General features: G+C 47.9%; 1 protein-coding gene across 4 annotated transcripts in view; it reads right to left on the bottom strand.

The window, feature by feature from the left end:
* The window catches only part of Snx29 (sorting nexin 29), a 397982-nt gene that overhangs the window by 320221 nt on the left and 65425 nt on the right, over window positions 1-12336 (bottom strand). For 3 of the 4 annotated variants that reach the window (XM_052197693.1, XM_052197692.1, XM_052197691.1), the window contains exons 5-8: window positions 11970-12150; window positions 8599-8669; window positions 7416-7664; window positions 5468-5840 (exon numbers count right to left, since the gene is read on the bottom strand). In XM_052197693.1, the coding sequence (XP_052053653.1) occupies window positions 5468-5840; window positions 7416-7664; window positions 8599-8669; window positions 11970-12150 (874 nt within the window). Of the gene's footprint in view, window positions 1-5467; window positions 5841-7415; window positions 7665-8598; window positions 8670-8750; window positions 8825-11969; window positions 12151-12336 lie in introns of those variants that run through there. The other variant, XM_052197694.1, reaches the window with a different exon arrangement.

The following is a 12336-nucleotide window of genomic DNA, read 5'->3' as shown; positions in this document are numbered from 1 at the left end:
CAGGGCGTATCGCTGCCCACAACTTGATGAAGGAGAGCAGCACACAGCTTGAGGGCTTTGCCTTCATAAGTATCAGACTAACGTAATTCATTGCCATCCTATGGGAACCCCAGGAATGGGCCTGACCAGTGTCCACTGTCCTGGCCAGTATTTAATAAAGCTTGCTTCAAACTCGGCCTTGTTCTCACTTGGTGGGATCAATAAATCCTAGCTCCAAACATCCAAAAGGCCAAACGTGGACTTTTCTTCTTGTTTCAAAGGCAACTCTTTTACCCAGCAGCCTGGGTGAGACAAAGTAAAGTGAGAGCTGTGAGGGGGCCTTGAGGGTCACTGCCTCAGCTGATGCCTGGATCGGCTTTAAAGGGCCAACAAGTTCTTCCCGTAAGCAGCCAGAGGTGACCTGTGAAGATGGTCACTACTCTCTTGACCCAGAAAACCCCACAAAATCATGCAAATCAAGAGGTTCAAATGTTTGTGTTCACTTTAAGAACATCTGGGAAACACCTGGGATACTGCCTAAGCCATCAAGGGTATGCATATCCACAAAGCCACCAAGTATCTGAAAGATGTCACTTTAAAGAAGCAGTGTGTATCATTCTGGCGGTATGATGGTGGGTGGAGATGGTCGGTGTGGCTGGACGCAGGGACGGTGGCCACAGCAGAGTGCTGAATTTTTGCTGCATGTGCTTAAAAATGCAGAGAGTGATGCTGAACTTAAGGGTTCAGACTAGATTCTCTAGTCACTGAACACACCCAGGTGAACAAGGCACCTGAGACACGCCGACAAACCCACAGAGCTCATGGCCGGATTACCCACACATGAGCTCCCCTACCACACCGAGGTGATCCTCACTGAGAAGGACAGACTGTTCTAAAGCCAGAAGAGGAGACTGCGCAGAAGAAAAAGATATCCCAGAAGAAAGAAACTGAAGAAATAAAAACTCATGGCACGGGAATAAATTCAGCATAAAAAAAGGGGCCAACAAAATGGCTCAGCAAATAAAGGTGCTTGTGGTCCAGTCTGATAACCCGAGTCTGACCCCAGGACCCATATGATGAAAGGAGAAAATTGTCTTTACAAATATCTTCACACATGTGTACACACACACTAATAATGTAAAAAGATTTAAGATTGACTTAAAAAAATAACAGAAAATCTTGTTTATCATTAAAACAAAATACTTGTTTCAAAATCTAGACAATGTTAAAGTCCAAGCACAGCTCGGTAGCCAACACATGGTAAATACCGAATAAAGGGAAATGGTTAAAGTACCAGCAGAAAAAGCCCAAATGTGGGCCACTAGATCACCCCAGCAACAGGCAACCATTAGGTCTACAGTGCGGCCACGCCTCCTCATTTACATGGCTGCAGTGAAAGTCCACGTAAGCTTCTTACAGGTTCCTAATCAATATCACTGTATGGGTTCATCTCCATGCTCTCAGACAAGCACACCCCTCACTGAGGATGTTCACAGTGAGCAAACTGGCTCACTCCTTCATTCCCGGCACTCATAGGCAGGAGCAGGAAGATCTCTAGGAATTTAAGGCCAACCTGGTCTACTAACAGCCTGTCCTGTTCCAGGAAATCCAGGGCTACAGAAAACTGAGTTCAATCCCTAATACTGCAAAAACAGACAGACAAGACAAAACTTGCCCAAGAGCCTCTCCTCAACCAAAAAAATTAATTAACTAATTATACAAAACCAGTTCTAAGAACAAAACCATGTTGGGGTCTATGCTCTGGGCCCAGGAGGACACAGTCCTCGCAGGCTCGGGCCTGGGGCATATTAAGGTCAAACCAGGTGTTCCGCCTCTCTGAACAGAACTTTGGAATCTTGCTGCTCATCTCTTCCGGAGCTGAGACAAAGTCCTCAGGGCAGATTCACACCCAGGTTCAGATATTTTGTTAACCATCTTCTGCCCCCAGGGCCTTCAGCAGCCCCATGCACAGCCTTCAGGCCTGCCTGTGCAGGTGTCTTCTCAGTCTGGAACTGGGGCCTGTGGAGCCAGTCTGGGTCCAGCGCAAAGCGGCTGGCTAGCCTTGGCTACGGCTCAGGGCACTCTTACTGTACACTCCGAGGAGGTCGGAGGGGCTTAGTCCCGAGAAGATGGGCATGGCTCATGCTTGTAACTCTGTTACCCCAACACCCCCCAAACTCATCTCTTTACTGGTGTCAGAGCACAAACGAGGAATAAGACACTCCTTTCCATAATAAAGCCATTGCCTATCTCTTAGAAAAACAAAAGGCAAGGCAGGCCAACAAGTGTGACAGATACTGGATAAAGAGGGATCTGGCACCCTCTTTATCATTAAATGGTAAATTACCAACAGAGAAAGCCCAAATTTGGGCCACCAGGCCACCCTAAAAACAAGCAAGCATCAGACTTTGCCAGAAGCCGTGGCAAGCCTAGCTGAGCCCCCAGCCTGGCACACTCCCTCCACGACCACCGTGTGCAGACCCTAGGCCTCCTGGAGGATGAGCCTAACCCAGAAGCCAAGCATTACTCGATAAGCCACTCATCACTGTTCAGCTGTTCCCCAGGCTGCTCTGCAGACTCTTCAATCAGGATGCCCCTGTACACCGGTGAGAGGTTGTCCATGGTCCATGGAGGCCCAGCTCCCAAGGTCACCCAACACTGCTTTGTGCCTTTTACACATCACAATGCCAATAGCCACCCTTTCTTACAAGGTGGGCTCCCCCTCCAGGCTGCTCAGCACTGGTGCCAGGGGTAAGAAGAGAGATACCTGGATCTCAGGCATCGACTCCCAGCCATCATCTACAGAGCCACAGAATGCAGTGGCACTCCACGGTGCTCAGAACTAAAGGTAGTTTCAATGATTGTTTGTGCCAACTTGGTTGGGAAACTTTGTCAGATATTTAGTCAAACACTATGCTAGAAGTTGCTGTGAGGGTATTTTAAAAAATTAACATTTGCATCAGTAGAGTTTTAGCTAAAAGACTGTCCTGCTGAACTAGATGGACCTCAACTGAACAACGGAGACTGCAATAGAAAAACACCAACCTCTCCAGAGAAAGACGGAGTTTTGGCAGCAAACTGCCTCCAGACTTGAACTGAGACTCCCTCTACCAGTCTACCTATAGAGTTAAACTCCCCACACTCCATAATCCTGTGTGTCAATTTCCCAAATCAAGAAAAAGAAATTTCAGAACAAGACAGGCATAGAGATACACACCAGAATCTCCGCCCAGGCCAGCCTGGGCTACAGGATACCCTGTCTCTAAATAAACAGAAGCAAAGAGGCTGCGACATATAGGCAGAGTTGACGTGGTGAAGGAACACAAGGCACCAGTTATTTCACAGAACTGATTAAAGCAAGAGGGCTCTGACTTTGCTCCCAGGCTCAAACTACCATAGTCTGTGGACGTGAACACTGCTGCTGAGAAATGACTTGGACAAATAGTTGGGAGTAGAAAATAGCCTTATACAGATGGCATTCTGGAGGCAGGATAATATGTCTAAGGCCAGCCTGAGCTACATCCTACCCCAAAACAGCAACAAGAACAAACAGAGTAAGTGCTAGACAGTAGCAGACCCATTGGGCACGGGAGGTCCTGCAGACCCTGTGAGGCTTCCGGGAGGCCCTGTATCATAAGGCTGCATGCTGCCTTCCTACAGGCTCCAGGGTGTGAGCTCAGATCCGGGAGCCTTAGTGCCTCACTTCTGAGACGTGGGAGAGCCCTGTGAGCCCAAGTCCATGGGCTCCTCTGCTCTTGTCAGGTCCTGGCTAACAGGACAGCCCTGTCAGCGTAAATCCACCCAAACACTGATCCCAGCCTGAATGCTCTCCCAGGTTCCAGAATAAGAATTTAACCTGGGAATCTCATGGTTCAGCAAAGGTGACCTTTATATAAAACAACTGAATTATGTAATAACATGAAAAATAGTAAGTTCTGGGAAGCAGTGTATGTGGATGTAACTCCCAGCACGGCTAACCTCTTTGCCAATCTGAATTCTGAAATTTTCTTTCCTCTGGCGCTTGCGACATGGGGAGCATCCGCGGTGAGCGCAGGTGGATGGCCGATACATGCGTGGGAATGACCTTGTCACAGTTTACACTTATTTATTTATGTGTGTGATGGTTCTGCCTTCATGTGTATATGTGTGTCACATGCATGGTGCCTGACACCCACAGAGAGCAGAAGAAAAGAGTATCAGATCCCCTGGGAACAGTCTCACAGATGTAGCTCACCACATGCGGACTGGAAATCAAACGTGCGTCCTCTGCAAGAGCAACAAGTCTGACTAACTGCTGAGTACTCTCTCCAGCCCCAAAAACTTTTTAAACAGGAATAATCTCCAAAGACATAAAAAAAGTTGATATTATGCCAACATGAACATGAGAAGCACAGCACTGGAGGCCTCCTGTGGGCATGAAGGGCACGCGGCGTCTCAGTCCCATAGAAGGACACTTTCACACCTGTTCACACCACACTTTACCAGGAAGAACTGTGAAGTCAGTCATGATTACACATGTACTCTAGAGCTGAGAAGAAACAGTGCTTAACTGGCTAGTGCAGCTGTAAAGAGCCGTGAAGAGCAGCCGGCAGCAGGAACAGCTGGCCTGGGTGACACCACTCCGTGTGCGGCTTGGTTCTTTCCTCTGCAAACCAGACAGAAGTGATGCCCACTGACCGAAAGTGGTGCCACACTGGCTGAAGGTCGCTGATGTAGCGCTGGTCTCAGCATTCCTTGTTTTTCTATTTGACATAGTCTCGCGTGAGCCAGGGTGCTGATGGTGGACTTCTGCTCCTCCTGCCCGCCTCCCTGATGAGACGCACCACCACACCCAGCTTATGCAGTGCTAGAGCACAAACCCAGAACTCTGAGCACGCCAGTCAAGCACTCTCCTGATGGAGCCACAGCACCAGCCCTGCCACAGTTCTGAAGCTGTCTTTGTTACACAAGACAGTTATCTCTTCTCAGGTCAGTGGTTCTAAATCTATGTGGATCCCAATCCTCTGGGGGTTGAAGGACACCTTCACAGAGGTCATCTAAGACCATCAGAAAACACAGATACTTACATTATGGTTCATATAAAGAGTAAAATTACATTTATAAGTCTTAATAAAAATAAATTTATAGTTGGGGTCACCATAGCATGAGGCGCTCTATTAAAGGGTCACAGTGCCATGCTGTCCTTCTACCACGTTTGAGGCAGGATCTGTCCTGCTCTACCTGACTTAAGCGTGCAGTGGTACCCGCCTCCCATCCCCCGGCGTGCTGGGATAACAGGTGGGACACAGCTGGGATGCTCGGATCTGAACTCAGGTTGTCATCAGGCTTGCACAGCTTGCACTTGCACAGAAGGGCTGGACCGACTGGGCCATTTCCCAGCCCCCAACACTCACTCATTCTGCTTGCCTCCACAGAAAACAGCTCCCTCACTGTACAACACCATACAACACCATACACCGCCCTCGTCAAGAGCTCAAGCAGAACTCACCTGTCTGGTGGCTCCGCGTGGTCCGTGTGCCCCCTCCCTAATGGGTTCCTGTACACATCCTCCTCGTTCTCATCCACATCATCGTCAATGCTCTTCACGTCAAGCTTCTGGTACACCAGCTCCCCATTCAAAGATGCAGAGTCAATTTTCCATGAGTTGCTGCTCTGGCTACCGTTGGAATTTGGCCCAAACGGGCCTTCGAAGGCCGCCATGATGTTGACAGAGGATCGGTCAGAGTTCTCCTCCGAGCTTTCTGCAGTCCCAGGCATCTTTTTTAAAGTGTCCCCAGGGCCCTGCTCTTCCTCATCGTCATCAAAAGAGACAATGTTGGTCACCTTCTTCCTCCTTCTCCGCTCCCTTTTACATCGGGTGTCTGGCAAAAGAAAAGCTGTGGTAAGAGACAGAGGAAGACCGAGCCTCACTCCCATGGGGCAGCAAGGTCTATTGTCACACCAAGAATAAACCAAGGCTAAATCAGATTCTGTGGGGGTTTTACGGTTTTTCTAAAAAGACTTTTTCCCCCATACATTATACCCTGGTTATAATGCCCCTAGCTCCTCCCAGATCCTCCCCAACTCTAATCCATGCCTTTTCTTTCTCTCTCAGAAAGCAAACAGGCATCTAATAATAAAAGAAAATAAAACTAATCAGAATAGGACAAAAACAAACAAATAGGAAAAGAAGAGCCAAAAAATAAGAACAAGAAACACACACAGACGTGGAGAAATACTCATTCAGACACACAGAAAACCCACAAAGGCAAAAAAATAAAAATAAATAAATAAAAAACCTAAATAAATTAGCAAATGACATTGTAAGATTTAAACAAAAAACAAAAAACAAAAAAAAGTACCACTGAGTTTGTTTTATGTTGGCCCCCACTGCTTAACACTTTTTAATTTTGTTTATTTTTTTAAACTCTTTTTAAAGGTAGGGTGTGTGAGCCATGGGTGTTAGGAGCCACACTCAGGCCCTCTAAAAAAGCAGCAAATGCTAGGGAAGGCAGAGGCACTGGAGACCCAATCTACTACCAGCTGCAGAACCCTACCAACCTCAACCCCAACCCCACGTCCTGAGGCTCAGAGGACACCAGACAACAGAGCAGAACCAGTGTAAGGGCCAGAAGGCAGGGAGGGGTGCTATACAATGCTGGACTTGACAGGTTGTCCGGTCAGTGTTTACCTGCCTTAAGACCAAGTCAGTCAACATTCCAGGGCTGAGGAGGAGGGGACTGGAGGCAGCTGGTGGCTGCTGGGGAAGGAAGTGTGAATCTTCTTCAGGGCTGTGTGGCTGCTAAGGTGCCATGCTGCGGGGGTGGGGGCGACTGCGCACGCAGAAGGACTTAGGCTGGACCCAACCCTGGGAGAAGCTGGGCATGGAGGTGTGTACCTGTGACTCCAACCCTGGAAGAGCCCACACAAGGAGACCTGGAGCTAACAGCCAGCCAGTCTAGTCGATCTGGGTTCAGACAGAGATTCTGTCTCAAAACAAAACAAAGTGAGCAAGGTGGTGGTGGCGCACGCCTGTAATCCCAGCACTTGGGAGGCAGAGGCAGGCGGATTTCTGAGTTCGAGGCCAGCCTGGTCCACAGAGTGAGTTCCAGGACAGAAAAACCCTGTTTCAGGGGAAAAAAAACAAAAACAAAAACAAAAAAAACCAAAAAACCAAAAAAACAAAAAAACAAAGTGAACAGCCAAAAAAGATGGCCCACACTGACTTCTGGCCTTTGCACCCACATATGCATGTGCCACATATGGCTTCTCTACCCTTCCTTCCTGTTAGGCCCTGCTCACAGTGACAGATGATTAAAACAAACAAACAAACAAACAAACACCCACAGATTTCGCTCCCCGAGGAGTGACAGCATCAGGGGTTTCTCTCTGCTCCTCTCATCTTCTTTTCATTGGCCCGACTGACTGTGCCACCTCCAGGGCCCCCTCTGGCTTACCAACATGGACGTTCTTGGATATGACAGGCAGAGGGTCAGTCTCCTGCTCTGGCTTGATGAGAATGGAGACAGCAGAGGATGCTGTGATCTCCCTGAGGAGGCTGCTCATGCCCTGTGTGGACTCCTTCAGCAAAGATGTCACATTCTGCGTTGACTCCTTTAAGAGGTCGGAGACAGTGGGAGCAAATTTGCTCTGCCCATTCAAATCCTTGTTGTCAATGTTAATTGCAAAGAGTATGGAGTTCAGACCTGTCAAAAAAGTGGGGAGGGGACATTGCAGTACTTGCTGTCATATGGTCACACCCCCAGCAAAAAGACAGTCTACAAGGGACACAAGAGGACAAGTGGCCGTCTTCAGCACCTATAAAGCCATCTGAACCTGCACTGGTAGACAGAAGTTCATGTGAACGAGCCAGGAAGACAGACATCAAGAGGCACCTAGGAGAAGCTGATGGTGGGAGGTCTGGAGAGGGGCTTGCCTGGGCTGAGGCACAGAAAGCCACCTATCAGCTTGTCATCTCCCTGAGTTCTAGTTTCTTTGAACAATGGTGACAACGGTAACCCTCTCAGGATTGTGAGTCCTCAAGACTTTCCCTACCAACACTTCAAGAGCTCAGAGTGCACCAAACGAGGCATCATAGGTACTGTAGCCGAGACTGACACTGCAGTCTACAACCTACAGAGAAAACCATGGCTAAAACCCGACTCTCTCGCCCCTAGATGAGCCTAGCATAGCCCTCAATGCAGGATCCAGGTCAGGTTTTAGAAGCAGAAGAGTGTAATGTGATTTCTCAGCCACAGTCACAGCAACCCAGCATTGCTTCACTCTGATAAGCCATATACAAGGCCTCTTATCTTCTGTGGCTCTCAAAGCCCCAAAAAGGTTCCTACAATGCCAGCAGTATTCTCACCTCACAGAGGCGACACAAGTCAGCTGACATGCAGCAAAACCGTTGGCAAGGCAGTCAGCCAATCCCCAGTTCCTGACAGTTCACCTGCCAGGCCACAAGCCACACTCTTCAACCATGTGCATCTCTGCACAGGGTCAAATCAAAGTCTAGATAAATTGGCCCAACGTAAAAAGCAACACAGTTGTAAGAGGACACACAGCATCACGGAGTCTGCTTCCTGAAGCTTTCTCCTCAGCAAGCTTGTCAGTGCCCCTGGCCTCAAGCAGGCTTACCAGCTGCCATGGTAGGGAGCATGCTGGACCTTTCTTCATCCATCACAAAAGACCAATCTTCATAGAATGTGCTGCAAAAGCAAAAAGAAAGGGGACGACTCTTAGAGGAAGGTGGTTCTCAGCACCCAGTCACTAGCCAGTGAGGCCATTACCTGGCTCCCTAACAAGCACCAGGCCTAGTCTGTCACCCAGAAGGAATCTGGTCTCTCTCCGCTTTGAAGCGTCTCACTAGAAACAAAGGTCTGAATGCACAGACCCTGACTTCCTTCTCAGTCCCCGGAGACCCTGAGGACTGAAATAGACATGTGCAGCTGTATTTATAGAGAAGCAAAGTTGAAGAGGGCTGGGGGATGGACTTCACTCAACAAAGTACCCTGAGATAGACAGGAAGTCCAGGCTCACAACAGGGCTCCCCTGACTGGCTAATGCAAGAAAAGATCATTTCAGAAGCAATTACAGAGCTTCAGGGCTCCATCAACAGGGCATCCACTTACAATAACAGCTGGGCTACAAACCACACAAGTTAGTCCTGGAAAAGCTGGGAGGGTAAAGGGCTCCTGTGACCTTCAGTAGCAGCTGGGGTTGGTCAGGGAAGCCTGCAGGAACCTAAGGCAATATAGACAATCAACAGTACAGCAGGGCTTAAAAGCGGATCTCCCAAGTCTAATTTCTAAGCACTTTATATGACTTTGTTAGGCAATAAACCACCGGACTCCTCAATGCCAGGTAACAAAATTGTAAATGCAGCCTCAGTACTCACTCAGTACTGAGTGGCCTACAGTCCAGCAAGAGATGGCGAAGAGAAGCTGCTGATATGACTGAAGACAAGGAGAGGGAGCATGACAGCAAGGTTACAAACCTTGTCAGGTCAGCACTGTCATCACACTCAATTCCACAGCAAAGTGGGATCAGCTAAAACCCTGAACTAGCTTTTGTACATGTAAATCCATCTGAAGTATGTATGTATGTATGTATGTATGTATGAGAGAGAATGAAAGTGTGTGAGTGTGTGTGAAAGACAGAAAGTGTGAGTGTGTCAGAGTGTGAGTGTATGAGAGATTGAGAGAGTATGTGTGTGTATAGAAAGAGTGTGTATGTGTGTGAGAGTGTTTATGAGAGTGTGTATGAGTGTGTAAGAGAGAAAATATATGTGAGTGTTGTGTGTGTAGAGTGTATATGTGTGAGAGAGTGTGTGTATGAGAGTGTGTATGTATGTAAGAGTGTGTATGAGAGTGTGTGGGGAAGAGAGAGTGTGTGAGAGAGTGTGTGTGTGAGAAAGAAGGTGTATATGTAAGAAATTGTGTGTGAGAGCGTGTAAGTATATGTGAGAGAAAACTTTGTATATAAGATGTATGTGAAAATAAGAGAATATGTGAGAGTGTGTGTGTGTGTGTGAAAAAGAATGAAAGAGAGTGTGTGTGTGAGAGAGAGGGGATTGTGAGAGTGTGTATGTGAGAGAGTGTGTGAGAGTGCATGTCTGTGTGTAAGAGAGTGTGTATATATGAGAGAGTGTTATGTGTACGAGAGAGTTATGTGTAAGTATGTGTGAGAGAAAATCTCTGTGGGGGGGAGAAAATGTGTGAAAGAAAATGTGTGTGAGTATGGGTATGTGAGAGAACATGTGTGAAAGTGTGTGTGTGTGAATTGTGTGAGAGTGTAAGAGTGTGTGTGAGTATGTGAGAGAATGTGTATGTGTGTGTGTCCACGAATGTGCTTGCGTACAGAGGTGGAGAACTACCTCCCGTTTAATTCCATAGGATCCATTTGCCTTCTCTGAGACAGGGTCTCTCACTGGCCTAGTAGGCTAGGCTGGGTGGCCCACGATTCCCCGGATCCACCTGCCTCTGCCTCCTCATCACTGGGGCACGCACTACTGCGCTAGCTCTTTTTATGTGGATTGTAGTTACTGTTGGTTTTAACTGTCTTCTTTGTTATTTTAATTTTATTTTTATTATTATATATGTATGTGTATGTAGGATGTATGTGAATTTGGCACACATGTAGGGGTCCACAGAAACTTTTCAGAAGTCAGTTCTCTCTCCTTCCACTCCCATGAGATCCGGGAGTTGAACTCAGAGTTACATGTCTGTGTGGCCAGCAATGTCCAGCTGTCTTTAATCCCAGAGCACCCACAGAATCCCTGGTAGAATTACATCACAGGGGAATGCAGGCAGCACAGGATGGAGCCTCTGCCAACATGCAGGAGTATGTGGCCAGAGTTCCAGGAAAGACAAGAGTAAAGCTGAGAAGAAGGTGGTGGGGGTGGGGAACCACAGAAGCAGGAAGGGGGACCTGAGCCTGCAGAAACTGGCAGGATTGAGATCAAGGGTCTGCCACAGAGCTCAGAAGCCAGCTTACTGCATTAACAGAATCCGAGCGTCAAGTCTAGGTCATGCTAACATGGAAGTTACCCAGGCCCCAGAGAGGACTGATCATAGCTCCTTGGGTCATCAGGTGACACAAACTGATGTCTACCATCCTCACAGGCAAGTAACAACATGAAGAAATGAAAGTGGCCAACTCGCTGGGCAGTGGTGCCGCACGCCTGGAATCCCAGCACTGGGGAGACAGATGCAGGCGGATTTCTGAGTCTAAGGCCAGCCTAGTCTACAGAGAGAGTGCCATGATAGCCAGGGCTATACAGAGAAACCCTGTCTCAAGAAAACCAAAAAAAATAAAATAAAATAAAATAAAATAAAATAAAATAAAATAAAATAGAAAGAAAGAAAGAAAGAAAGAAAAAAAGAAAGAAAGAAAGAAAGAAAGAAAGAAAGAAAGAAAGAAAGAAAGAAAGAAAGAAAGAAAGAGGCCAACTCAGACCTGAGTTGTCTCTAGTGTTGCTTACTGTAGTCCACAAGCTGACCTGAGTAAACTTTATGCTTAAGAAAAAAATAGCACATGATTAAAAAATAAGAAGCATTTTATAAAAAACAAAGTACTTCCATCCCTGATGTCTCATACTCTGAGCAGGCCTGGTCACACAGGCCTTTAATTCCATCACTAGAGAAACAGGCTAGCCTGGGCTATAACAGTGAGTTCCAGGCTAGCCTGGACTACATGTAAGAATTTGTCTTGAAATAAACAAAAGAATAAACTAAGTTTCCATATCTTTTGGTCCGTTTGGAATTGAGTACACTAAAGAATCCCAAATTAAAATTCCGCAGAGTGAGGAGCAGTCTGTGCCCTGAGGCAACAGCTGTCTGTACCCAAGCCTTGATCACAGCAAGCTCTGATGCAGTGCTGGCTCCTGGTGCCACACAGGGTCCCTTCTAGTCCTGTGGCATTTGCCCTCCTACCAAGGGAGTGCCAGCAGGGCTGCAGTGGGGAGGCCCCTTCTCCCTGGATGGGTTCTAGGGCCACCGTGCGGATACCTGAGCCTGGCCCGGTCGGCCAGCAGCATGTGCAGGTAGCGCTCGAGGGAGTGCTCATTGAGGGCGCAGCGCAGCCAGGCCCGGCCTCGGCCGACGTCCGCGGTGATGTGGTGCAGGGAGTAGAAGCGCTGCAGCTCATGCTTGCTGAGCACCTCCTTCACGTAGACCCAGAACACGGGCTCTGGGGAGAGAAGGAGCAGTGTGTCATGAAGCCTGCAAGCTGTCGTTCCGGGCAACTCTGAAAATGTCAATTCCTGTGGACACAACATGCGTCTTCAGAAGAAGGCAGAGACTGAGCCACAGGAGAGGTCACGTGACTGGGGAAGCAAAGACTAGAGTGATGTGGCCACTTCTAAAGAAGCCAGCA

This window comes from Apodemus sylvaticus, chromosome 10 (genome assembly GCF_947179515.1).
Source record: "Apodemus sylvaticus chromosome 10, mApoSyl1.1, whole genome shotgun sequence".
Taxonomy (NCBI): domain Eukaryota; kingdom Metazoa; phylum Chordata; class Mammalia; order Rodentia; family Muridae; genus Apodemus; species Apodemus sylvaticus.
The sequence above is the reverse complement of the archived record's forward strand: the minus strand, read 5'-3'. Positions and strand labels throughout refer to the sequence as shown.